We start from the raw sequence: 24028 nt of genomic DNA on the forward strand, positions 1-24028 counted from the left end.
TCTAATTAAAAATCAGTGTTTTAATTTAAGAGCAACATTACATCTTTATAATCTAGTTCATAGGTCTGAATAAGTTCTTTGAAGACCTCAATGTACATATCAGGGTCATCTGAAAACTTTCTTAGGTATCATTTAATCTGTCTTAGTTCACAGAGAAAAAGACATGTTAACACAGGTAGTCCCATATTTACCACTTACTTGCTGGAAGAGATATTGTCTTTGAGGGACCTCAACAATTTAGCTAAGGATGTATATAGCCTTATGGAGGTTTTAATTATGGCTGGCCTAGAAACTCCACCCTCAGCACCTGATGGTCAAGGCTTAAAATTGTCTTGGAAACTTGTTCTCAGGTTCTAAAGGGCAAGGAGTAGCCTCAGGCTTAGAGGTCCTGAATGCCTTAAGGATGAGGTGTCTCATTTTTCTATGGCCCACATGTACATTTGAATACAAGCAAGGATTACTTTTTAATGTAAAGAATGTCTCAACATAAGATGCTTTTGACCATTTTCTCATTTACAGTATAATTTTAATTATGAGATAACATCACAGTACTTTCCTCTGTGTATTTGGCTTTAGGAGGTAGGCATACTCCTTAATACATTCCAAAGGAGTAGAGGTTCAGATACAGAGTTCCCAGTCTGAAACAAGAGAAACAAATTTGGTGTCCAGTAAGTCTCTACTTGATTCCTGTGCCCCCTAGGCCTCCCCAGGGCATCCCCCAAGGTTTATTCCACTCCCGTATAGGTAGCTACCATCTGGAGAGATCCAGAAAATACAATTCAGACTGTACTGTTTACCAGCACGAGATCTTAACTTCCTTAGGGAACTCATGTAGGTACTCTCTAAGCGCAAGTTACAATTGATGTTAGCATAACAATCCTGTTTAGAGAAGAAAATATTGCTAGCAAACCCAGAGATTTAAACCATTGCTTTCTAGTTCCTTAAAAGAGAAGAAAATAGGTCAGTGGTCAAATTAGGGCACTTTTCCTGCTAGAGATCACCTCCAGAGATGGTAGGTCAGAGATTCTGCCCTGGGCCCTAGGGCAAAGAAAGCTCTGAGACATTTCTGTTGTCTATCTGGTCATTTAGGCAACTTTTATTAGCAGCAAGACAAGGCTACTCATTTAAGGTCCATTTTAAATTCACTATTTGAATCTCATAGGTTCTCCTAGCAGCCACAATCCACATGTTAGTAAAGGCACCTTTATGAACTTCTTATGCGCATGCTTGAAGGAAGAGAAAGGCTGACCAAAATAGTTCCATATTCTAGTTAACATGTAAAAACACAAAAAGTTACTGATTGCTAAATAGCTGTCTTAGTCTGACTTACTGGAAGGAGGAGTGATCTGACTACAAAGGTATTCTCAAATGAACTCCCAAAAAGAGAAAAGTTTTAGGGGAGTTTGTAACTCACCAGCAGAGAGAAAAAGTCCGAGTAAAGTTTAAACCATTTAAACGTCAAAAACCACCACATAGCACTCTAAAGTCAATAGTAAAAGTTCCAAAGTCGCACAACCTATCAGCAAAGGTATTTTTCTTCCCTACACACATAAATGATGAAGATCATGCCTAGGGGGAGATGGTTTGGATAGTTTTTACTTGTATCAATGATTTGGTTTTTTACATTCGTCTAGAGGTCTGTCTTATTAGTAGTAGAGAAAGCAGTCCAAACATATAGCTCAACTCTTAATGGAGGATTAAGAAAGGACTCTGACAGCATTGTTTCAGATCACTCTGAGACAGGATACCTGATGATCGCTGACAGAGTTCCCTTTCACCTCACTGAGGAGTCCAGTTAGGGACCAGATGTGGAGATTTTCTGCTGTTTACCCAGACACGCTGTCAGGAGCTAATTTCTTCTGAGGGACCTTTGGGTAGCCACCAAAAAGTAGCCCTGGCTATGACCCCCTCATTTGTTACCTCAGTTTCTACTAGTTCCACACAATCAGAGATCTGCCTCTGGGGCCAGGGATTTAGCTCAGTGGTTCTGCTGCCTGCTTTGCAAGCGCAAGGACCTGAGTTCCATCCCCGGTACCCCCCCCCAAAAAAAAAAGAGAGATCTGCCTCTGAAAGGAACCAATTGCCTATCTGGTCAACGTTCCACCCGTCATTGGCTTCATTGGGAGTGGGGATTCACCAGAGGATAACTGGAGAAACCTGTGCTCTGCTTTGAGAGTGGCAGCTGCCCTAAATAGGCAATTACTAGCTGGCAGAGTAACCACTGTCATTGTATAAGGGACAGGTAAAAGCCTGAACTGTCTTTATCTGATGATTTCTTTTTTTCTTTCTTTTTTGGTTTTTTGAGACGGGGTCTCACTATGTAGTTGAGACTGACCTGGAACTCACTATGTAGCCCCAGGCTGGTCTCAAACTCTCAGAGATCCTCCTGCCTCAGCCTTGAGTGCTGGGATTACAGGGGTGTACCACCACTCCTGACATTGAGATGATTTCTTAAGAGACCCATTTCAAGAACATTTTTAAGCAACTAAATCCAAATGCAACATATACAAAACAAGAATAAAACATAATTTTAACCAAGGGCAATGCATAAGAAAAACGAGATTTGCAGACATTTAAAACACACAACTTAAAATTGACACTTTTGAAATAAAAGCCAAAACAAAGCCAGAATTTATGAAAAACTAGAATCTATGAAACAAATAGCAATAGCCTATGAAATAAAAAAGTTACAATTATGAAGCAAAAAGACCAAAGTTAGAACCTATGAAAGAATGCTCTTACCTCCAACAAGTAATCTCAGTGGAAGACCTCCAAAATGATATAGGGGGAATAGATGTAACTCTCAAACCTTCTAGGTATCCGAAGTATGAGTTCATGTTCTCTAAAATCAAAGAATGAATTATAGAAACAACAGAGGTTAAGATAAGAGTAGGAAAACTTACTGAAATAAACTTCTGTCTAAAAGAGAAGGGGGACCAGAAAGTGGGTTGCCCTGTATACTTTTTTAACAGTACAGTTGGTTGTAAGTACTTTTGTTTTGAAGAAATACTAATATTTCTTAGTGTTTTTTCTTCCTTTCTTATTTCTCTTCCTTCTATCTTTTCCTTCACTCTCTCCCTGCTCAGTATACTTTTCTTCCAGTATAGAAAAGTTAAACAAAATCAGCTCAGGAAATACATGCAGTAAAAGTCAAATATTATTAATCACTATTTCATTCTTCATAAATGTTTATTTGAACTTAAATGTCAGATACAGTTTCAGAATGTCTTTAGTATGGAGAAGCATGCATATTTATGCTATCATTGATCATATATATGTATTCTCTATGAAGAGTTTAAAATAATCTGTCTTGGCCTCCTTGGGTTGTCTTAGTTTAGATTTAAAAGGAGGTCATAAAATTAGTTCTTGCTAACTGATGGAGCTAACATGCAGAGCAGAAAATAGGTTAGAAGTACTTGAAATCTGAAAATTTAGACAAAAAGAGAAGGTAAACCAGGTCATTGGTTTATTTGAAAGTATTTCATAGTTTTTATTTATTGAAACTGAAATTCTGAGTTCTGGTGGTATTTTTTAAAAGTCAGTGAACTATCTGACTTACAATAATTTAAAATACTACTGTCAAATATCTCCTCTAATGTTAAACCTGGTGTTGTATTATCACTATTCCAATGTAGTTTAGATTTTTCATTAAATCAAGCAATTAGATATGAGTGAATTAGCATGGATCATTTTCATGCTGTTAATTTTGTGTGAAATAATTATAAATATTTTTGTGAGGTTAAATGTGCTGCTATGTATTTCTTATGAAAGAATAACTATGTATATTCTGCAGTGATAGGATTAAAAACATTTATGTGACTATTAGGCAGTTAAGCAAGAACATTTTTTTCTGAAACAGCATAAGCATGTTCAAAATAAATACATTTATATTCATTATCTGAGATTTCATAAATCCTGTTGGGATTTCCCTATATTGCTTTTAAACTCTTAATAAATCTAGGACTATTTCTGATTCACTTGTGCTCCCTGTATATTCTTAAATTTGCTTCTAGTGTACATAAAAACACCAAAGCATTTTGCAATTCTCCTGTCTCCTGTCTCTGCTGGGGCAAGGGGACTTTTTTAACTTTTATAATAGCTTTACTCCATTTGAAGACTATATTAAAGTTGACCCCAAAGCCCCAGCTTCTCTAGAGCCGTCAAAAATTATTTGCTTTAGGTCACAGTACAAATTATATTTGTTAAGACCTTCAAAATATTTAACACCAAAAATTTAGGTCTTTTAAAGCACTCTTTTAATGTAACTTTATGTAAATTTTTTATTTACTAAGTGTTTCACATATATTTGATGTTCTCAATAAAATAATCTTATGAAGTATTCCCAGTGATCTTCATGAGATCATTCTCTTCTCTGTTAAAAATCTTTCAGTGATTTCCAGTATGTTTTAGTTACTTTCTCATCACTGAGATATATATAATATCTGACATAAGTTAAAGGAGGTGAGATTTATAGAGGTTTGTAGAGGTTTCAGTCCATAATCCCCTGGCTCCAATGACAGGAGGCACGGCAGAGGAGCGGCGTCTCATTGCATGGCAATGGGAAGCAAAGAGAAATCAAGGGAAGAGGGAGAGAGATTCTTATAGGCTGTACACTGCCAGTGACTAATCCATTGATGAATTCTTGCTGCCATGATCCACTCACCTCCCTAAAACTCGACCTATGAGACTTTGGAGGGACATCTAGATATAAACCGTAACAGTGCCCTTAAGATAAAAAATTTTTAGGTACTTGAGACTACCGTGTGGCCCTGTCTTTTTCTGTCAGTCTTATTTAATATTTTAACTCCCGTTTCATAAAATGAAACTTCATTTCCTCAGATCCTCCAACACAAAAAATTTTCAGTCCTGGCCCTAGCATTTGATGTTCTTTCAGTTTCAGTAGCTTTTTTTTTTTCCAACTTTAATTGAGTTTATTGGTACATTTTATGGATACAGTACAGTTACATTCATTGTTGGGATCTTGTACCTCTTCAGTAGCTTTTCTTCATACTTTTCCTGAAGTCATTTCCATTCAAATGCTGAAATTTACTTTTCCAGGAGATTTTCCTTTATTTTAATTTAATTTATTTAATTTTAAGTAGTGTTTCCATTATGTGCTTTCATAATTCCCCATTCTTTTCCTATGCAACACTATATTTTACTATATACTGTATCTTTATTACTGTTTGTCTTTTACAATGGACTCTGAATTCTGTTAACATAGGGAGTTTAGCTTTATTAGTTTTGCTAATAAACATCTTATGTGGACTAGCACAAACATATTAGGCCTTCAAAATTTTTGACTGAATGAATTCCTGTTAAGATAAACAGTATAAGGTTTTCATTGCCAGTGAACATTTTTAAGATTTCTCAGTAAGTAATTCAGAATCTTTTCAAGTCTGATTTCAGGAGATAAGAAAATTTTTTTAAATTTTATTAGCACATGTTGTCAGTACATGATGATACATTCATGGGAAATGGGTACATGTACATAACAAATCTTAATTCTATTATACCCCCTACTATTCTCTCTCCTTGTTTGTTCCATGTTTTGGTCCCTAATATTACAGGACCTAATATGGTCTGAAGGTACATTCATTTGCCTACAGGTGACTCAAGTTTATCCTTTGTGGCAGAGTAGTAGTCCACTGTATATACATACTGTGTTTTCTTTATTCGTTTATCTGTTGATGAGCATATATGCCATTTCCAAGATGTACCTATTATGCATTGAGCACCTATAAACATGTATCACTGTATTATGTCTTTAGTGCTTTTGTGAAGACACCTACAAGAGGACAAGAGGAATAGCTGGGTGAAATGTAACTTTTATTTTTATATTTTTGAGGAATATCTATTTTGATTTCCATTGTGATTATACTAGTTTACATTCTCACCGACAATGTGGAAGAGTTCCTTTTTCTACACAGCCTTTCCAGCATTTATTACTATATTTGATTTTTTTTAACAGTAGCAAAGTTTTATTAAAGGTAGGAAAAGAAAGAGGCTCTGCAGAGCAAGTTTTGGCCAAGTAAAAGTAGGAAAAGAACAGGAGGGTGGTCCACCATGCAAGAGAGAGAACACAGGGCAAAAACTCAGCGTGAACTGTCCGTTTTTGTATTACCCATTTCTCAGCTGACATTCTCGTGTTTTGTTTTTAAGATATATCTCAATAACCGATCATGAACTACAGCTGTGTCTTCTGGTTCTCATACTTTTTCCTCACATTGGTTACTTCTGCTAACCATACTTTAAATACAACTTCTAATCTCCTGAATTTCTGTTTGGTACCTTTTCATTGCCTCTTAATTCTTTTCCATGCTGAACATTTGTGTTTTGTATTACTATGTTTAGCTCATCTGGTTTTTATTAAGTGTCTTCTATAGACTCAGTGATTGTTTTGTTTATTGGGAACATTGTTTGTTTAGTTATATCTTACTTGAACTTCCCAAGCACCTTATTAATCTGTTTTTTCTTCTCTGTTTTCACATAATTCAGCTGAATGATTTTTTATTTATTTCCTTCATGCCACCTGAATTGGCTTTGGGCAGGTGGCAATTTGAAGAGGCATTTTGTTGTCTTTTCTTCTCACATTTCTTTTTTTCATTTTTTTTTTTTTTTTTTTTTTTTTGTTTATCTTCTGTGCTGAGGCTTGCATGTTGATTATAGTGAAAGACTGTTGCTAGAATGAGACCTCTTTAGTGTCTGCTTTTCAGAGATGTACTATAGACATGGCTATCTATAGCTCTTTGCCTCTGTCCCAGGACCCCTTCCCACACCTCCATTTATTTGGTAGGGGAAGTTTCAGTGTCCTTGGCTCAGTAACCAATTCTCTGGGAATGAGTTGCAATATTCTTAAAAACATCAAGGCGATTTAGATATTGTCACACAGAAAAAACAAATTGATAGCAACTATGTTACCTTGGCTGTGGTAATAAAATCAGCAACTATAATAGTATCAGAAAGTAGATATTGACTACTCCGAAGAACCCACCCCTTAACCATAGAAAAGAGATCTATCTATGATTATAATTTAAACACTAAGACAAACCAAATACTGACCTACATTAAATATCTACTGAATGGAATAACTTTACCTATACTAAAAATAGAATAGTATTCAATAGTAGTAGCATAGAGTTGACTTTATATTCATAAAGCTTAATGGTGAACAGAAAAATGAAAGAAGGAAAATTTGAAAAATAAGAAATGGTGGATAAGATGGGGATGAAAAGAGTGAAATAAATTATCATGTTAGAGAATAAAAGGAAATTAACAGTGTTAGATAAAAGTAACATAAAAGACCAAACAGAAAAAGGAGAGATAAAAAATGAGCAAACATAAGGGAAAAAAATTAAGAGAGAGAGAAAACAAAAGCAAAACAAAGAAAAAGAAGACTGCAGATACCACACACACACACACACACACACACACACACACAGAAGTAAAGCAAGGGTAAAAATAATTTTTCTGTATTTCTAAAGAGTGATTTCCTTCTAGAAGCTGTAGTATTGGAATTCAGCAAGTCATAGTCCTCTTCACCCAGCTTTATATCCTATCAATTGGTGAGGAGCTCCCTTGCTGCCTCTGCTGTACTCCAGAAGGACCCTCTATCTGTAAGCCTAGTACTGTGGTAACTGTCCTAGCCAAGATACGTCTTTGCTCATCTTGGTAAATGGGAAAGCAATCAGACTACTGATCTCCACTAGATGTAGACAGCAGGACAGAGGCTCAAGCAGACCACTAGGCTCAGAGCTACCACTTTTATATGCAGCCACCTCTGAAAGCCATACCCTCTGGGTCTGGGCTCCCGCAGCAGAGTAAAAGGCTGTGTGTTTCTTCCTGATTTGAGCTTGAGTGGGATCACTACAGTAGGGTAACACTGAAAGTGTTAATCCCATCTCTCAGGAGGTTGTGGCAGGAGGATTGCAAGTTTAAAACCATCCTGGGGTGTATAGCAAGTTGAAGGCCAACCTGGAATGCTAAGCAAGCCCTGTCTAAAAAAAAAAAAAAAAAAAAAAAAAAAAAAAAAAAAAAAAGAATCAAGTTAAATGAAGGACTAAGTAGGAGGAGGCACTTGTAAAATTCTTTGTAAACCATTGAAAGGAGATGATAATAATCAAGCCACTACCGGAGGTCTTAATCATAGATCAGATGATCTACAAGATCATACATTGGTGCATTTACTTCATAAATATTTTATATGGGGAGATAATCAGATGTCTCAGCAGTGGTTCAAAATACTTCATCTTTGATCTCATCTATAAGGGATAGACTTCTTTGTACAAGAAATTAAATCAGTCTCTTAGTCACAAAACAATTATTACCATGTTCTTTGGGCTATTCTGCATGCTTGTGTATTTACATTTAAATGAATTTGAGTTGGTTGTAAGTTTGTAGTTTAATATAATGTTTGGTACTGAAGTTTAGTTAATACTTCAGGTTAATAAACATGTCAATTTTAGGGTTTTTTGTCTTATTTGTAGTATTTTTTAAGACATCAAGGATAGTAATCTGTTCTTTTCCTTCCATATATGTCACTATCATTTTTATTTTTCTGACTTTTTAAACTGGTTATTAGGTTTATGAAAAGGAAATAATTTCTCAAAACTGAATACATTACTATGTAATCAGAATTACACTTGATAAATTTAGAAATGATCACAAATGAATTATGCCTTTTTAAAAATCCTTCAAGGCCTATATATAAGATAATAAATAAGATGATACCTCATTTTATATATTTTGCTGTGTACTTTTTTATCCCAATTAAAAAAGCTAAAGTGTAATTTTAATTTTCTACTTGATAGTTCATTTAACGGTCACTTATCAGTTTTGCTGACCACAATATTACTAATAGTCTATATTTGCACTTCATTCTGTGTACATGTGAATAAAGATGTATACATGCAAAAACTATTAAAACATTTAATCCTATTCAATTGTAATATTTAAGATAGACAAAATAAAGAAAATTATGAAATACTAGTGTACATCTCTTTTAGCTTATGAAAAGTATTATAGGTATATCTGAATCTCCCTGTGTTTTCCTAATTCCATTCCTTTCTGCCCTGAGGCAGCCACCATTTTGAAACTGAATTTTATATACTTTACTAATATGCATGGATCTATAAATCATATATAGCATTTCTGGCATTTTAAAAGTTTTTTTTGTAATTGTACTGTCTTACTATACTTTGTTGTCTTAATATACTTGTATTATATTGCATATACCATTTTGCAGCTTTCCTTTTTATTCAACATTTTAGTTTTGTTATTTATCCATCTTATTACATGTAGATGCATTTTTAAATTTTGTGTAGTATTTCATGTAGAAAAATATATATTCCAATTTTTTCAACTTTCCTTCTTATAAATTATGCTGTATAGTTTTAGTCTTAAAAAACTACAGGATAGAATTTAACTGTGCCAAGACATGATTGTATGGTTTGCATGTCTTCAATGCACATTGCTAAATTATTTTCAAAAGTGAGGGTTCTTTCTTATTCCTCTGGTCCCCTTACTGGAAAAACATAAATTCCTGTTACTCACATCTCTGCATATTCAGTATGGTTGACATGTGTATGTATGTCCTTCTGTGTTCACCAATTTGATGGACGTGATACAGTATCTCTTTGTCTTGTTAGTTACATTTTTCATTGCTTATGGATTGAGTATCTTATTTATAAAGTCCTTTTTGATTTCCTGTTGTGTGAATTGTCCATTTTTTTCTTTTTTACTATAAAATCCTTTTTCACATTTTCTAATCTTTTGTCGGTTATGTACAGTATATCTTTCCTAGTTTGTATCTTATCTCTTTATGTGGTTAGCTTTTGTTGGTTATCAGTGTTTTTTTTTATTGAGTTTATTGGTATATTTTAGGTATACACTACAGTTGCATTCATTATTGGGATCTTGCACCTTTGCATGATCGGTCTTGGTTTTCATTTTTTCCCTTTGTCCCTGCCCTCACTTCACTCTCTCCTTCCCTCCCCATTTACAAACACTTTATTTCCATCTTTTCATTTTCTTACATTTTTCCTTTTCCTTTATTGCCTTTCCCCTACCCTTCCCACTTTCCCTACACCTTTAGCCCTTTCTTTCCCATTTCACAATGTCATTTATCTCATTAGGACCTTATATACTATTACAGTTATTCACACCAGAGAAACTATTCGGTATTTACACATGTGTGACTTATTTCACTTAGGAGTATATCCTCAATATGTATCCATTTTCCTATGAAAGAATCTAATTTCTCATTCTTTATGGTTGAGTAGTATTCCATTTTATAGAAAAACCACATCTTCTTTATCCAATCTCCAACTGATGGGCAAATGGGCTGCTTCCAAGTTTTAGCTATTACAAACTGTGCTGCTATAAACATGGGTGTGAGTATATCACTCTGGTATGATTCTTTTAATTCTTTTGGAAAGATACCCAGCAGAGGGATGGGTGGGTCAAATGCAACCTCTAGTCCCAGCTCTTTGAGGTATCTCCATATTGATTTCCATAATGGTTGCACCAGTCTGCACTCCCACCAACAATGGAGAAGAGTTCCTTTTTCCCCACAACCCCTAGGAAAACAGAGCAAGCTCAAAGAAACAACCTAATGATTTTTTTTAAAGGCATTTTGCTTTTGTCTTTTTCCCTTATTTTAAGTTAATGAGAATTTTCTTCTGTTATTTTAGACTTATACTTTTGCTTTTCACCTTGTCTATAGTTTTCTGTATTTGGTTCCACTGTAACACAGCCTGTATTCTAAGTCACCTTGTTGTACAAAAATCACAGTTAAAAACCACAAAGCATGTGGAGAAACTGGGATTAGATTATAACTCCAAACCTTGAAAGTGACATATTTATAAAAAGCTAACAAAAAAAGTAGCATAGTTTTACATGTGTTCAATTATTAAGAAACACATAAATCCTACAATCAGTATGACATTTTATCTTGAAAGATAAAGTTTGCTTTTGGAATCAGAAGTATTACAGCTTATGAGTTATTGTAAAGTTGTGCAAGCAGAGTAATTCAAAATCTGCCAGGAAATTTTAACAGCAGACGTAAAACATGTGGATCATAACTCAGAGGGTGAATTTAGGTAGATACATGAGTAGTGTTCATTCATTCCTATGGGGCTCAGTACAGGTGGGCAGTTTGTTGTGTTTACATAGTGTTTCTTTCACACAGTGTTAGAACTAGAGTAACACTGAGGGCACAACATTTAAGGAGATATTCATTCTTGGGTCCCTAAACATCTTACTTGCCTCACTTTAGACCTGTCCTTGGTAGTGGATAAAATAGTGCTTAGGCATTCACTGCAATTATATTCAAATTGTTCCCTAATATGTCACTTTGTTACTGTGGTAGGAACACTCAACATAAGATCTGACCCCCATTTTTTAGTGCATAATACATTATTGTTAACTATAGACATGATGTTGTACAACCAATCTGTAGCTCTTACTTATCTTGCCTAACTGAAACTATATCCACTGAGCAACTTATTTCTCCCTCCCCCTAACACTTGGAAACTTACCATTCTATTCTCTGCTTCTGTATGACTATTTTAAATACCTTATGTAAGTGGAATCACTCAGTATTTGTTTTTTCTTTGGCTGGTTTATTTTATTTTAGTATAATGCCCTCTTGGTTTCTCCATGTTGCTGCATATGGCATATTCCTTTTTCAGGCTAAATAGTATTGCATTGTATGTATATACCACATTTTCTGTATCTGTTCATTTATAGGTAGACATTTAAGTTGTTTTCATTTCTTGGGTTATATATAATGCTGCAGTGAACACAGAAAAAAAAATATATATATGTCTTTCAAGTTTTTTATTTCAGTTCATGTGTTCACTTAAGTAGAACATAAACTAAAATTGGATTCAGTTCATTTGTATATGTACCCTGGAGTGGGTTGCTGAATCATATAGTAGTTCTATTTTTCATTTTTTGAGGACCATCCTTACTGCTTTCCATAGCTAATGCAACATTTTATATTCCCATCAGTAGTATGAGTTAATTTCTCCACATTGTCACCAATAATTATTACCATTTTTCAATAATAGCCATCCTAACAGATGTAAAATGATATATCTGTGATTTTTGTGTCATATAACAGTAACATTGTAATGCAGTCAAGATTTCAAAACAAATATTAGAGCAGAACTGACTGTATATATAAAGCTGAATTTTTTTTCCTATATACATGGTATTCTCATATTGCACAGAAGCTACCACAGTACTTTCTGTAGTACTCCCTCTTTGTCCACCAATTTATTACAATGTTTTTTACATACATTTTATTTCTACATGTGTGCAATCCTGATTCTTATTTCTTAGTGCTATTTTTTTATATTTTTACTTCTCTCTATGCCAGCATCATATTTATTGAAAAATATTGGGATTTTGGCAAATTTCATAGATTAAGGAGTGTAGAATTTTTTTAAAAGGACAACAAAATATGTAAATATCTTGAAATAAAATCTTTCCATTTAATTATCTATGTTATCTAATCTTGTTTTTTGGGGGTACACCTGATCAGACTCTATATTAATTTTGAAATAGATACTTGTATTTCTTTGATGTTTCGTTATCACAAAATTTTATAAATAAGTACAGTATCTGCCCCTCTTTAAATTAAGGTAGTATTGATAGCAATTAAATATCAAATGGGAAAGTCAGCTATCATACATAGTATCATTATATAGAAAGTAGTCACTTTTAAGGGTTGATCTAGAAATGGGATGGTAGCAGATAAATACTCCAAGCCAACATCTCTAGTATAATTGTAAAAGATTTATTAAGTACTTAGGGAGATAAATCCTATCTTAAAAATATCTTTTTAAGGGGCTGGGAATTTAGCTCAGTGGTCCCACCACTTGCCTTGCAAGCACAAGGTCCTGAGTTCAATCCCCAGTACCCACCCACCCCCAAAAAATCTCTTAAGTAAATATAAATTGAACTTTGATACTCCTCCACAAATGACTGTTAATCTGTTTTTCAAATGATATTTGTAATTATGTTTTCTCAAGTGTGTATTATGCATTTTTAATGTATATGCTATTAGTTATTTAAGAAAACTGGTTAGGAATCAACATTTTCATTTTAAAGACAAAAGCCAGTAAATATTTAAGAAAATCAATTAGGAATCAAATTCTACCCTTCCAAATGATATCTCCAATCAGCAGCTTTACAGACAAGAATGACCAAATTATCAAAGAACAGATAATCCTTGTTTCTATAAACTACTTTTTTAGAAATAGAAGAGGAAACGTTACCCTAATTTTGTCCAGCAGAGTATAGGAAAAGTTTTGCTAATCATAGAAATTGTTCACACATTCAACACTTTATCATAGTAGTCAAAACAGATGATAAACAGAAGGTAATGTCTCAAACTTATAAGCAGTATTTATCAAAAACCTACTGCAAATAATTTCACCTAATGGTGAAACTTTAGATTTCCTATTAAAATTAAAAAAAATTATTCACATATTTTAAAAATCATAGCTAATGATTAGGCAAAAACAGAAATGAAGTTAGAAAGAAAATGAAAGATAGATTTGCAACAACAAAATTAACTTTTACATTGCAACATTCAAGAGACTACAGCTAAATAAAACTATTAAAATATCAAGAGGCTGGTGAGTGTAAGATTAATTATTTCAAATAATTATCTCTGGGCTGGAAATGTCACTCAATGATAGAGAGCCTGGTGCAAAATGATTAATAATTTCTTGGAAATTGTGTCCATCAGCTGATAAATGAATACAGAAAATGTACATACACACAATGGAATTATGAAATCCTGTCATTTGCAACAATATGGATGGAACTGCAGATCATTATGTGAAGTGAAATAAGCCAGGTGCAGAAAGACAGTGCCATATGATCTCAGTCATACATGGAACCCAAAAATTTTAATCTCACAGAAACTGAGCATAGAATAGCAACTGCCAGAGGCTGTGGGGATGGAGGGTTGAGGATGGGTGGTAAATATGTATTATAGTTCAGAGTAAGAAGTTCTGGTGTGCTTTTGCACTAGAGTGATTGGGGATAATGATAATGTTCTGTATATTTCAAAAGATAAAAGGGATTTTGAAACCTTTTACCAAAAGGGAATGATAAATATTTGAGGAGATACTCTACCCTAATTTAAACATTAAACAGTATATACATGTATCAGAATATCACATGGTACCCATAAATATGTGCAGTGTTTTTCAGTATCAGTTAAAAAGTAAATTTGAATTTAAAAAAAAACTATGTCCATGCATCAACTACAATTATAAAATGTTATGAAATGTAATTGGTTGGAAAAGTACAGTTCATACAGCAGAAAAGCTGAAGTTCCTAAGAATGAATCCCAACAAGTTAAGTAAGATCTTTATGGGAAGCAGTTAAAACTTTCATTGAAAGATGTTAAATAATGCCCCAAAAATGAAAAGATATGTTATATCTGTAGATAGGAAGATTCAGTATTATAACAGTGGCAGGTTCTCCAAATTAATCTGGAAGTTTAAAACAATTCCAATAAAAATCTTTAGTTTTTTTTTTGTGGAATGTGGTAATCTGATTTTAAACTTAATATGAAAGAACAAATGTTCACAGATCACCAAGGCAGTTCGTAAAAATATCAAGCTGGAGCAACTTTCCCTAAACAGGTTCAAGATTAAAGTAATTAAGACACCATGAAATTAGGACAATGATAGATGAATAAAATAGTAGAAATATTTATTTTGACATTTCTTTGCAGGGAAAGCAAATCAGATGTCTGAGTATTTAGTTTAAATTGCAAGGAAGAGTTTTAAAAATTTTTAGTGAGTTATTTATTCATTTTTATTTATTTGTGGGGCTGGAGACTCAACCTAGGTTCCTCACACATGCTAGAAAGTGTTCTACAACTGACAGTGAGTGATTTTCAACCACATGTAATTTTAGAAAACAGTCTTAAAAGATTTTGTGTCTCAGTTCTTCTTTTCTAAAAAATCTTAAATTCCACAGCGCATAACTTCCAGTTACATAACTCTTACAGTGGATTTGGAATACTGGTAGAGAGATAATTCTGCATATTGACTTTAAGAAATTAAACTGTTCACAAACATTCTTTAAGGATTATGAGGTTTTCAGAAGTACAGGTTCCATTTGACCCAGCTATTCCCCATCTTAGTATCTTCCTAAAAGAATTAAAAGCTTCATACTACAGTAATACATGCACACCCATGTTTATAGCCTCTCAGTTTGTAATAGCTAAACCTTGGAAATAGCCCAAATGTCCATCCACTGACGAATAGATAAAGAAGGCATGGTATGTTTAGACAGTGGAGTGCTACTTTACCAGAAAGGACAAGCTTGAGATATGTCTAGCTAAATGGATACACCTTGAGACCATATACTTTTAAGTGAAATAAATTGAACGCATGTGTTTAAATAGCACATTTTTTCTAGTGTGTGAAACACAGTATAAATAAGGACCAAAATGTATATAATAGATATTGCGAAATGGGGGGAAAATGTACAAATATGAGAGGTAACAGCGAGGGAGAGGGGGAAGGGAAGAAAGGGACAAGAAAGAAAATAGAAGAAAAAATGGAGACAAAGCTTTTGTAAATAAAGAAGGGAAGAAGGGTGAGGGGAGGGGAGAAGAATAGAAAATAAAACAAGTAAAATATATCATATACAAGTACAATTTTCCTGTGATGAATGTTATCACAGGAAATGAATGTGATGAATGTTAAGTATATCTAAAATGTACCAATGAAGTTTTTTAAAAGGCGGGCCTAAAGAAGGGAAGAAGGGTGAGGGGAGGGGAGAAGAATAGAAAATAAAACAAGTAAAATATATCATATACAAGTACAATTTTCCTGTGATGAATGTTATCACAGGAAATGAATGTGATGAATGTTAAGTATATCTAAAATGTACCAATGAAGTTTTTTAAAAGGCGGGCCAAGCAGGGGTAAGGGGAAAAAATGAGAATCAAGACTTGTCATGTAGAGGTACAAGATCCCAACAATGAATGTAACTGTACTGTATCCCTAAAATGTACCAATAAACTCAATTAAAGCTGGGAAAAAAAAAAAAAAAGACGGGCCAGGGATTTCACTCAGTGGTGCCTCTGCCTGCCTCACAAGTGTAAAGTCCTGAGTTCGATCCCCAGCACTCCCCCCGCCAAAAAATGAGGTTTTGTTAGTTTAGTGTCTTTGTTCTTCTAGCTGTTTTCATGAAGCATTATTGTACATGAAAAATTACGAGAATTTTTACTCTTATAATACCATATGGGGTAAACCCCGAAATATAACGATGATCTCCTGAAAATCTGTATTGTTACACATGTGAATTTTAAACATGTCATTAACCTTTACTTTTAATTTTGTTTATAACTGAACCTGGTTAAATGTGAGAAAAATGCCCTAGCAGATTCTACTATTGTATAAGAAAGCAATAATGGTGTTATTGTGTGAGTAAGGAAACAATTATTTTTAAGAAATTTTTAAAATTTCACTATGCAGTAATTATTTTTAGCAGGTTTGTAACCCCTTAACAAATCTTGGTTTCTTCAAAAATTAAAATATATAAAATAAACATACTATTTTTTATGTTTCTAGTAAAGAACCATGATTTACATTTCTATTTTACCACTGTATTTTTTAAACTTTTTTGATGATTCTTATAATTATTTGAATTTTTGTTCAATAAACAAGTGTTTTCTTGAATTTTTATCACTTACATGCTTTGTAAAGTATTTCTATTGATTATTTTAAATGTATATATATGCCATATTTGTCTAAGTTATAGATAATATAAAAACAAATACTTTATACAAATTATATATTTTTTTACAAATACTAAGTGACATTATAATTATTCTCATTAATCATTTGAAGTAGACATGTTCTTTAATATAAAATTAAATAACAAAAATAGGTAAGTCTTCTGCTGTTCTGATCTTTCTAGATATTTTTCTCAACCAATTTCTTTTCTTTTCTAGGTATTTGGTAGATAGTCGCTGGTTCAAACAGTGGAAAAAATATGTTGGCTTTGACAGTTGGGACAAATACCAGATGGGAGATCAAAATGTATATCCTGGACCCATTGATAACTCTGGACTTCTCAAAGGTCATTATTTTCTTCCTTCAGTCAAGTTGTGAATGTGTTAAATTTTAGTATATTAATGTCAATAGATGTAATATAGGAAATGTTAAATTGGTAATTTAGAAATTTATTTGCATTATAGATTCAACCTAATGAACTCAGATTATTCTATTACAATTAGCTGTTGTTGTTGGGCAAAAAAAAAGAAAAGAAATTGATCCCTGGGAAAATGAGAAACAAAGCAGATGAATTCTCTGATTGTTTTCTACCTAAGGAAGGAGGAACCCATATAGACCCTGGCAATACCCCTGTTGAGGAGAGAAAATCTAAAGTCCAGGGAAACCACACAGGTATAAACAGCTCTGAGAGAATCTTTAACTAACTATTATTGGTCAGTCCATACATGTGATGAAGCTGCTTGATACCAGGGAGAGAACTAGCCAGAAGAATCAGAGGGATCTCATTTTTATTAAAGCTGGGGGGAAAAAAAAAAAAGAATCAGAGGGAATATTTATCCCAGCTTATCTATGGCTAGGAGTAATTTGTGTTCACAGGAGCAAAAGTAAACTTTATAATTCACAGTGTAGACTACTGAGAATAGCTTTGCCTGAAAGTATCAAGTAATTTAACTATTTCTAAGTATTTAACAATTTCAGAATGAAAGGATATTGGAATGCATTGATATCCAGCAACATAATAACGCAATGTCTTGAATCTCAATAGCTATTGCCATATAATACAACTTTTTGCCATATAATATAATCATGGAAGTGATATATCTTTTTTAAATTAATTTATTTATTATTTTTATTCTTTATTTTTTATTTATTTTTTTGGTGCCAGGGATCAAACTGCAGTCCTTGTCCTTGCAAGGCAGGCAGTGGAACCACTGAGCTAAATCCCCAGCCTGTGATATATCATCTTACTCCCAGTTTCCACCTACTCAAAAGGGAGAGGATTATACAAAAATGAGGGTGATTGGAGGGATCAGTCTTAGAATACAAAGAAGCCGAAAGATATGACCCATAACGAGAAGTAGCCATTTTTTAAAAGAAACTTCCCCCCAAAACAGTGTGAAAAATGAACAAAGAACAAAGCTTTTTAGCAGGATGAGATCCCGGTTGTTGATTCTCTGTGCTAGTTCCCATGCTACTGAGGTTTTGTTCATAAAGTCTTTTCCTACACCGTGTCTTTGAGAGTTCTAACTTATCTTCCAGCAAGTTTAGTTTTCTGTTTTAATATTTAGATCTTTAATCCACTTCTATTTTAGATTAGTGCATGGTGAAAGATAGGGGTCTAGTTTTAATCTTTGGCAGGTTGAAATCCAGTTTTTCCAACACCATTTATTAAAGAGGCTATCTTTCCTCCAGTGAGGATAGTTGGCTCCTTTGTCAAAGATGAGGTAACTGAGTACATCTGGAGTTGTTTTTGTATCTTCCAATCTAATCCACTGATCCTTGGGTCTGTTTTTTTGCCAGTACCATGCTGTTTTTATTACAGTGGCTTTGTAGTATAGCTTTAAGTAGTGGTTTGTGATACCCTGTCATGTCTCTGTTGCCTAGAGTGGCTTTTTCTATTCTAGATCTCATCTTGTTCAAAATGAATTTTTGGATTGTTTTCTCAGTTCTGTGAAATATACTGTTGCAATCTCAATCAGGATTGCCTTGAATCTGTATTGCAGTTTTGGAAGTATGACCATTTTCACTCTATTGGTTCTTCCTGTCTAGGAACAGGGGAAATCTTTCCATTTTCTTATATCCTCTTCCATCTCTTTTTTTCAGAGTACTGTAGTTCTCAATGTAGAGATCTTTTGCTTCCTTCGTGAAATGGAAGAAATAAAACCAATAAAGATAGGAAAAGAAGCACTTTACCGAAGAATGTAATAGAGTATTTAAAATAATGACTTCTGAAAAAAAATGCTCTTGAGGGGTTCAGATCATATGCCAAGATTCTTAGCCTCATTTAGTATTAGTGAAATAAAGATTAAAACTACAGTGAAGGAGAGTGTGGATATGTCTCAGTGGTAGAGCACCATTTACCACAATGCCCAGTTATCACTTCCTAGTTATTTACCCAAGAGAAATTAAAGAATTTTTCCATGTGAAAAATGGTAAACGAATGTTCATACAATGTTATTTCTAATGTGAAAAATTATGAAGTACCCAAATGCCCATCAATACCTGAATAAACAAGTGAAGTATGTCTATCTATAAAATCTTACTCATTAATTAAATGTGAACTTTTGGGCAGGGAGGGTACCAGGGATTGAACTCAGGACCTTGCACTTGCAAGGCAGGCACTGTGCCACTGAGCAAAATCCCCAGACCAAATGTGAACTGTTGATAAGTAAAAACATGAATGAATTTCAGAATAATTATACACTTATACACCATGAATGAAGAAAAAAAATAGCATACACTTTTTTTGTTTGTTTTCTCTTTTTTTTTTTTTTTTTTTTTTTTTTGGGAAAGGGTCTCCTATGTAGTTGAGACTGACCTGGAACTCACTATGTAGCCCAGGCTGGTGTTGAACTCACAGCAATCCTCCTGTCTCAGCCTCCCAAGTGCTGGGATTAAAGTCATGCACCACCATGCCCAGCTGACATACAGTTTTTATATGTGATTCTAAAAAAACAAATACTGATTTGTCTATAGTAACAGAAAGCAGTGCAACTTATGAACAATCTTAGTATTCCAGAAAGCCCATGATCTGGAAAATGATGATAAGCACTCAGATGTGATTTTAATTCTATGATTTACTTTCAGATCTCTAGTTAAACTGAAAAATACTGTGCAAGGTAGGCCAGAGATCAAGAAATAATTTGTCAAGTCACAGTTATATCACAATCCTAATCTGGGACTTAGTTATTGTCTGGTCATTTAAATAAAGAGATACTTTATTGAGCTATACCTAACCAAATGGAAATTTCTTGAGTTGGTCTTAATTGACATGGGAAATGAAACATTTCTGGGTTCAGTAACCACTGTTCCCCATGTGAGGGATCTCTGACACTCAAAATATTTGGCAGACACTCTCCTGTAAGGTATCTTGGTCAACAGTTACATCTTCAGATTTTTTAAGAACCTGAGAAAAAGAAATTTTAAAATCAAAAATAGAATTTGCATTTGACCTAGCTGTACCTCTTCTGAGTATCTCCAAAAAAAATTAAAAGACATTTTTCATATACATGTATATAAGTATTATACAATATAAATACATAATATATTTATATATGTATACATATGATATATATATATATATATACACACACACACACACACACACACACACACACACACACACATATATCTCCTATCTCCATATTTATGGCAGCACAGTTCATAATAGCCAAATTTTGTAAGTGGCCTATATGTTCATCAAAAGATGAAAAGTTAAATAAAATGTGCTGTGTATTTATACAGTGGAGTAGTATGCAGCTATAAAGAAATAAATTTGAGTCATTTGTAGGAAGATGGATACATCTTGAAACCATAGTGCTAAGTGAAATAAACCAGACACAGATTATATATTATATGATTTATATGAGGAATCCAAAATATAAATAATTTAAAAAGCAAAATAAAATGTAAATGATACAAAAGAGGGTAGACTTTGTGGAAATGGAAAGGGGGTCTAAGGGTGAAGAGAGAAGAGAGAACAGGGTGCAAAGGGGAAGTAAAAATGATTAAGATGTAATATGTATATGTAGCAGTTCCCCAAGATGAATATAATCATGTATTGCTAATACATATTTTTGTAAAACTCTTTGTTGACTAATGGTTACATTGAAGACTTTCAAATAAGTTATTTTGTAATGTGTGGGAGACATTCTTTTTTTTTTAGAATGAATTAGTTTGAATACTTAATTATTTTCACAAGTGTATTGTATTGTGTATAACCGAAGTGTGTAGAGATAAGTACTGCAGTTTCTTTTATATTGAATTTATTTTTCCTATTGTAGATGGTGATGCCCAGTCACTTAAGGAGCATCTTATTGATGAATTGGATTACATATTATTGCCAACTGAGGGCTGGAATAAACTTGTCAGCTGGTACACATTGATGGAAGGTCAAGAGCCAATAGCTCGAAAGGTATGTTTGAGAATGACTGGATATAAATATTAGGTTTCTTGAATAGTTCAAATTTCGATGTTAAGTCAAAGAACTATAAAAACTTGGCACTTACCTTGAAAAAATGCTAGCAAAATGTTACAATATACCTTATAATAACAACAGTTAACATACAGTAGATTTGTTTCATGCTAGTCACTATTCTAAAAGCCTTGCATATTATTACTAATCCTAAGAAAATACTATGCCGTATTATTATCCTCATTTTATGTATAAGGAAATGAGGACAAAAATTTAGACACACTCAATAGAAAGTCACATCAAGGTACAAACTCAGACATCCTGACTATTTTCTATGCTACGCTGATTTTTTGATAAAAGAATTAAAAAGTAAGAAATTAAAAGTTGGAGAAATATATTTTCAACATGAAACTTCTTAGATTTGAGAATGTAGACTTTTTCATACCTCTATTTTAAAATTTTAAAAGTTATAATCTAGAAATATTAAAAATGATTTTCTTCATTTTGTGGAACTAAAGAGTGAATTACAAAAATGACAGTGTCCCTAAATTAGAATAACATACTCAAGGCAAATATTTGGTAATTTATGTAAATATAAGTAAATGGCATAGTTGCTTTATCAATCCTGAGGAATTGTTTTGATAAGTTGCTGTGTAACTATTCTAAAAGAAATTCATTCCCATAATAAAGGAAAATCTGGGTCCAGGAGATCTTCAAATATATTAAATTGTATTACTTTAATTTTTTTATATATATATATATATATATATACACTGCAAGCTTTCAGTATGGTTCCAGCTCAACCAAATGCATTAATTACCCTTTGAAAGAGGTCTTACAGAGATTTCTTGAAACTTGTATCTGATAAACAAAGTGAAAAAAATCATAAAAAGTTTGCATAGATAAAAAGTTTGATAATTCTATGAGGAGGCTATAGATTTATTTCTCAATAAGGTAAATGAAATTTAATACACTGCAAGCTTTCAGTATGGTTCCAGCTCAACCAAATGCATTAATTACCCTTTGAAAGAGGTCTTACAGAGATTTCTTGAAACTTGTATCTGATAAACAAAGTGAAAAAAATCATAAAAAGTTTGCATAGATAAAAAGTTTGATAATTCTATGAGGAGGCTATAGATTTATTTCTCAATAAGGTAAATGAAATTTACCTAACCTATAAAATAGTTTTGAAACTTTAATATGTATTTAAAAGTACCTGAAGTCCTTTCTTTTTTGTCGTGGCAGGGATCAAACCTAGGGCCTCACACACTACGCAAATGCTCTACCAATTAGCTACACCCCAACCTCTGGAGTCCCTTGTTAAAGATGTGTCTTCCTCTAAAATCAGTTAAGTCTGGGAATTTGCAGTTTTACTAAGTTCCATGTATTTGATGCAAGTGGAACTCATAGTAGTAAATGAACTAACCTTAAAGAGTCTGAAGTCCAGCTTTAAATTTTGCTAGTCTTATTACATTAAAGTCTGAGATTGTCAGTATCCTTACCATTAACATGGAAACAAAGTTAAACATCTTTTCAGGCTTCATTTTCTAAATGTTTCATTTATGCTGTGAGGCACTCATTTTAAGAAGCTATCTAAAAAATGGGGATATAATCAAGAAATACATTGGAACCTAAATCCAAGTACTTAAGCGCTGTGTTAATTTCTTATAATGTTGAAAATGTTTAGAAAATTAAAGTACATAGCAATACACATATTAGCATGTAAGCAATAGCCTTCACTGTGGCCTGTAGTAATCCCTGACTGCTCATATCCACTTCCTTGGGTTGGTTCCCTTTCATGTTGTGCCAGAGTTGGTTTATATGGCTAATAGCATGTAGCAGAACTCTTGGTATGTCACTTTCAATATTAGGTTATAAAAGATGCTACACCTTACATGTTGGATAGGCACACATTCTAGGGTTCCCACTGTGGGCATTTCAGCTGCTCAGGTAAAAGACACTCAAGCAACCTATGGAGAGGCACATATGGTAACGGAAATCTTTAGCCTATCTAAAAGGGAACAGAGATGCATACCACTAGCCATTTATGTGTTTTTAGCTGGAACCTCCAATACTATTTGAGTTTTCAGATGAGAGAAGACCCAACCATCTGGTTGACAGCAACCTCATGAGACCCAAGTCAGATAAACCCAGTAAACTACCCTGAGAGTCTCAAACCTAAGAAACAATATGATATAATGTTTGCTGCTTTAAACTGCTAAATCTTGGGATAATTTATTATGTATCAGTAGGTAACTGATACTGATTATCGTACCTGGAAGTATGGTACTAACATAGCAAAACATAAATGTGGTTTTGGAACTGGACATTGAGTAGATGTAAGATGAGTATTAATAAGAGACTAAAGGGTTTTGAACAAACTGTTAGTAAGATTTGAAGCTTTGAAGATGCTGCCATTGAAGACTTAAAGGAAAAGTGGGGGAAAATTTTCCTGGAAATGGAACAGAAATGATTTTCTTTTTAATGTAATGTGGCAACATGTGACCTGAGTAAACTGAACTAGAAACTGTATCTGATGAAATTAGTGTCAAAGTGTTGGAAGTTGTGTCTAGTTGTTTCTTGTACTGCTCATTGTCAGATGTAAAAAGAAAGATGAAAAGAGAGGATTGTTAAGTAAAACAGAGCCATGATTTATTAGTGTTAATGATTCCCTTTCCCTCCAGATAGATTACAAATGATGCTAAAACTATGAAGTGTTTTGGAGCAAAAAATCAAACTCAAAACATCCTGAGGAGAGCATGATCTAAAGTTGGTGCCCAGAATATGACTATGAAATCACCTCTGAAAAATCAAATGTAGTATCTTATGGTAGGATTCA

The 24028-nt window shown here is 33.4% G+C and overlaps 1 protein-coding gene across 4 annotated transcripts in view; it reads left to right on the forward strand.

Moving 5' to 3' along the window:
• Positions 1–24028, forward strand: part of Usp15 (ubiquitin specific peptidase 15) — a 123513-nt gene that overhangs the window by 13730 nt on the left and 85755 nt on the right. For all 4 annotated transcript variants that reach the window (XR_004517281.1, XM_010644540.3, XM_010644542.3 and 1 more), the window contains exons 2-3: positions 16994–17121; positions 21059–21189. Coding sequence is in view for 3 of the 4 variants with exons in the window: in XM_010644540.3 (XP_010642842.1) it covers positions 16994–17121; positions 21059–21189 (259 nt within the window). In the remaining variant the exon portion in view is untranslated. The remainder of the gene's footprint in view (positions 1–16993; positions 17122–21058; positions 21190–24028) is intronic.

Source organism: Fukomys damarensis, unplaced genomic scaffold (genome assembly GCF_012274545.1).
Source record: "Fukomys damarensis isolate Sample0158 unplaced genomic scaffold, DMR_v1.0_HiC HiC_scaffold_15, whole genome shotgun sequence".
NCBI lineage: Eukaryota > Metazoa > Chordata > Mammalia > Rodentia > Bathyergidae > Fukomys > Fukomys damarensis.